Source organism: Electrophorus electricus, chromosome 2, assembly GCF_013358815.1.
Source record: "Electrophorus electricus isolate fEleEle1 chromosome 2, fEleEle1.pri, whole genome shotgun sequence".
Taxonomy (NCBI): domain Eukaryota; kingdom Metazoa; phylum Chordata; class Actinopteri; order Gymnotiformes; family Gymnotidae; genus Electrophorus; species Electrophorus electricus.
In genome coordinates this window covers 21,182,126-21,187,125 of record NC_049536.1, presented here as the reverse complement: position 1 = coordinate 21,187,125, position 5,000 = coordinate 21,182,126, and the positions used below count along the sequence as shown (strand labels likewise).

The following is a 5,000-nucleotide window of genomic DNA, read 5'->3' as shown; positions in this document are numbered from 1 at the left end:
AATAGAACCCCTCTACAGTTAATATTATTGTAAAATGGAACCCCACTACAGTTAATATTATTGTAAAATAGAACCTCTCCACACTTAATATTATTGTAAAATAGAACCCCTTTACAGTTAATATTATTGTAAAATAAACCCCTTCACAGTTAATTTTAGTATAAAATAGAACCCCTCTACAGTTAATATTATTGTAAAATAGAACCCCTCCACAGTTAATTTTCTGTACACTTCTGTGCGTACCTGAGTAACCACTGCTTTTGGATATTCTGCCCACCTCTAACTCTGTCACACTGACAAGCTGTTCTGACAGACCTAGCCTGGGCATGCATGTTAAAACTAAGTGTGTATTTGTGTGTGCGTGCGTGCGTGTGTGTGTGTCTGTGTGTGTGCATGTGTGTGTGTGTGTGAGGATCTGTACAGTACTTAATGTTATTGTTTAATCTGGTTGGAGGAGCCACAGTATTATGATGAGCGTCTCTCAGGGCATGAAGATAAAACGACTTTGTGTTGTGATTAGCACACACACACACACACAGACACACACACACACACACACACACACACACACATACACACCAAATACACACACACAAATACACACACACACACACGCACACACACAAACACACACCAAATACACACACACACACACACACCAAATACACAGTCTCACACAGTCTCACACAGTCACACACAGTCACACACACACACACACACACACACACACACACACACACACACACACACACACCACGCACTGAAGAAATTAAGAGTGGGTAACACATTGCATTCTGATGTAACATGCATTACTTTGATGTTTTTAACCCATTTCTTTTAAATGGGTTTCTTTTTTTGGTGAAATGTGTGCCTCAAGCTTTGATTAAATAGAAAAGGAGGTTTTAACTATGTTTTTGACATTTCTCTGAAGGCCATGACATACTCTGCCTCCCTCCCTCTCTCCATATCATTTTCTCTTCTCCCCCTCTTCGTCCTTCTCTCTACAGGGAAAAAAGAAAAACTCTTGTCCTCCATTTCTCTTCCTCTATGCCCCTCCCCATCTCCCCATCTCTCCATCTCTCCATCTCTCTTGCTCCCTTTGAAGGACAACAATTGATGCCTGTTACGGTTTTTCTCAGGCGCCCAACTGCATCAGTGCATTTTATCAACCCCGAATGCATACGAGCCAAACAGCAAATGCACACACACAACAGTGAACACTCTCGTGGTACGTCAGTCTCCACTCCTAATGGCTGTTTTGCAAAACAGTAGACACAGTGATCATTTGGCAACACAAAAACCACAGAAAGTGTCTGATCACAGCGGAGGTTGACATTCCTTTACATTTACAGCATTCAGCTGACGCTTTTATCCAAAGCGACTCACAATTCTGACTGACCACAGCCTGAGTAATTGAGGCTTAAGGGTTTTGCTCAGGGGCCCAACGGCAGCAACTTAGCAGTGGTGGGGCTTGAACCAGCAACCTTCTGGTTACTAGTGTTCTATGCAGTCCCACATCTGCAGAGAGGGAACTGGTCTCGGATTCATCTGCACACGTCTTTCTGAATTTCTACCTCCACAGTCCCAGTTCCTCAATCCTGTTTAGGAATTCTTTTCCGCCTGGAGATGGAAAGTGTACGATCACCATCCCTATGACCAAACAACAATTTTATACGCTGTGTCTGAGATGTGTTGAGCAGTCACAGCGTCAGAATGCCAGGGCTGGATCAGGAATGTCTGGAGATTTTTCCCACGCTGCATTGTTGATGAACACGTGACCCAATATCAGGGACAGGGTAAAGCACATGGCAAACCTTTGTTTTGTATTTTATATCATATTACAATATTTTTGGTTGTTTGATATTTTGCTTTTGAAGTAATATTTTGCATGCTGTGTTGGACTTAGAGAATGTGGTTACTGTTCTGCGCTTGAGAAAAGATGTCTGGCGGACATCTCCACGATCAATGCAGTAGTGTGAAAACGTTCACTCACTCACACACAATAACCCCACCCATTCTTACCTCCCGTATTCACTCACTCACACACAATAACCCCACCCATTCTCACCTCCCGTGTTAACTTACTTTCAAACTAGCACTCTGCATTCTTACCACACATCCTAGTGGAGTGAGTCTCTGTCATTACATTACAAGCAGGCGTTTCTAATCATTGACATTTTGATCGTTATCCAGCGCACCTCACATGTCGGTATGACAGTGCATGTGCTCCCTGGAACCAAAGCCGGGACTGCAGCGTCGCTAGCAGCGCCTCCACCTGCGCCTCCACCTGCGCTACCAGGTGAGCTACGGGAGAGACGTACAGGGGCACACGGATTCATGCAGTTTGCTGGTGATTGAAAGGGAATTCTAACTGCACAATGAAGATCCTCGTTCATGGTTTGTGTGTGTGTGTGTGTGTGTGTGTGTGTGAGAGTGTGTGTTTGTCCGTGTTTCAGTTTCACTTACTTGTAGGCAAGTGTAGCACTAAAGTGCTGCTTAATGTAAGCCTCCAATACAGTGTTAAAATGTTGAAACTTCCTATCAGCAATCAAGCCTATGATATAGATCTGAGAGAGAGGGAGAGGGAGCAGGAGAGAAAGAGAGAAAGAGAGAAAGAGAGAGGGAGATCAGTAGTTAGAGAGGTATAAAGCAGTGTGTGTGCGCGCGTGCCTGTGCCTGTGTGCGTGCATGTCTGTGCATGTGTATGTGCATGGTCCTCACCAGAGCATCAAACACCAGTATATCATAGTCATCAGTCTGAGAGTGTTCCATCATGATGTTGAACAGAGCATCAAGAGTGTCTTGCAGAAACTATAAACACACACACACACACATATAAAGATGTCCATGTGCACAAAAAGTGGTCAATTGTACAAACACAAAATTTACCCAGGTGCGCACACAGATACACACACACACACACACACACACACACACACACACACACACACACCTTGACGACCTCCTCTCCATCGATGAGTTTGAGTTCTTGCAGGTTAGATTTCAGCAGTTCTGGATGAGTCCTCCATTTGAGCAGCCCCAGCAGACCCACTGCCAAGCATGGTAACCACGGTTACTCCCAGCACGGTAACCACGGTTACTCCCACCTGCTCCCGCCCACCTCCAACGCAACCACGGTTACTCCCACCTGCTCCCGCCCGTCTCCGTGTGTGTGTGTGTGTGTGTGTGTGCTTAGCTGAAGCAGTGTACTGTGACTGATGTTTCTGGAACATTCATTAATGTGATTAACAGGCTTTCTCAAAAACAGCTGTTGCACCACACCTGAGTATGCATGTGTCTGTGTGTGCGTTTGTGTGTGTGGGTGTGTGTGTGTGTGTGTGTGCGCGTGTGAGTTAGGGATCTTTTACATAATTAAAGATTAAGTCTTAATTTCACAGTGAGACACAAATAAACCACATTTTTCTCTCTGTCTCCCTCTCTCCTGCTCTCTCTCACACACACATTCGCTTTCTCTCTCTCTCTCCCTCTCTCTCTCTCTCTCACACACACACATACACACACCGTTCTGGGTGAGTTTGGTAGAGCAGACAAGTGTGGATATGGTGAAGCTGTCTCGTGAGCTGACAGACAGGCCACATGTACTGCTGTTGTTTCTCATCAGTGTCGTCCCCTTGTGGACGTCGGTGTGACTACGCTCTGAGGCCAAGGCCAGATAGGAGCTCACATCCTCCATGCGCTTGCTGTCGCCCTGGAGAGAGATACAGCGGCCATATAAATGACTCAGCACGCCTGAGAAACACACACAGTCATTCATAAAGCCTGTCACTGCAGCCCACAAGCTCTCAGCATGCCTGACGATGAGGAAGATGAGCAAGGACGCCAAGCACTCTACTCTAGACCATGCGTTAGATCAGTTAGCATGTCACATTACCTACACTCTTAATATGTGCCTAATATGGGAACATGGGTTCTAAGGAACTAGACTACCCCATCCATAATACTGACCATTTTTTGACTGAGTGTCCTGTGGGAGGTAATTCACTACTGAGTCAGTGTGTGTGTGTGTGTGTGTGTGTGTGTGTGTGTGTGTGTGTGTGTGTGTCTGTGTGTGTCTGTGCGTGTGTGTGTGTGTATTGTGTCTGACCTTAAACACCACCAGGTCATGTGGTCCATCCTGTAGCACTGTCCCATCCACCTTCATCAGCCGCACAAACGCCATAGCAAAGTTCTTCTCGCTCTTATCCTTTGCTACAGAGACAATATGGGGAAAAAATAAATAAATAAATAAAGAAAGAAAGAAAGAAAGAAAGAAAGAAAGAAAGAAAGAAAGAAAGAAAGAGATATATATATATATATAATTTTTATTTATTTATTTATTTATTTATTTATTTTATTTCTTTTTGCTGCATTAGATCTCTTCAGCCTGGCTGTGTTCTCTTCAGCCTGGCTGTGTTCTCTTCAGCCTGGCTGTGTTCTCTTCAGCCTGGCTGTGTCTGACTGCATGTTCCTGGGTGTCAGCAGCAAAGCCAAGCCTCGCTGCCTGGATCACAGCAAGCAGCTGCTGGGAGCTCCTGGTGAGGCTGAGTCAGATAAAGTTCAGGCGGGGAGTCACCGCTGGAGTTGAAGACTGGGCCAGGCCACGCTGTGTGGGAGGGCCAAGACAGTCTCCACTGGGAGAGAGAAAAGTGGAAATGACAACGGGAGAAAGGAAGAGAGAGGAGAGAACAGCGAGGAGAGAGGAGTGTATAGAAGAGAGAACGGAGGGGAGGGAGGATTCAGCAGAAACCACCAGGTAGGAACGCAGCACTCACACTCCTGAGAAGAGCGATGGCGGAACATGAAGCGCAGATGGATCTTTGGCATTTCCTCCAGAGGGATCGCCACCTGCAGACAGGATGACCACATTACTACTTGTTTAAGGTCAGCAGCTTTCCTTTGGCTGTCATCGCCCATATCCGCTTTACATCTCTGCTGTTTGCTTTGTCTAGTCGGTTGCTAATTATCTTCATAGAAATGACGGAATGCCTGCATACATCCTT

General features: G+C 45.6%; 1 protein-coding gene across 1 annotated transcript in view; it reads right to left on the bottom strand.

The window, feature by feature from the left end:
* Positions 1–5,000, bottom strand: part of LOC113577131 (dedicator of cytokinesis protein 2) — a 79,976-nt gene that overhangs the window by 63,117 nt on the left and 11,859 nt on the right. Inside the window, exons 15-20 of the mRNA XM_035520351.1 lie at positions 4,773–4,845; positions 4,106–4,209; positions 3,523–3,709; positions 2,954–3,051; positions 2,722–2,811; positions 2,467–2,567 (exon numbers count right to left, since the gene is read on the bottom strand). Coding sequence (XP_035376244.1) covers positions 2,467–2,567; positions 2,722–2,811; positions 2,954–3,051; positions 3,523–3,709; positions 4,106–4,209; positions 4,773–4,845 — 653 coding nt within the window. The remainder of the gene's footprint in view (positions 1–2,466; positions 2,568–2,721; positions 2,812–2,953; positions 3,052–3,522; positions 3,710–4,105; positions 4,210–4,772; positions 4,846–5,000) is intronic.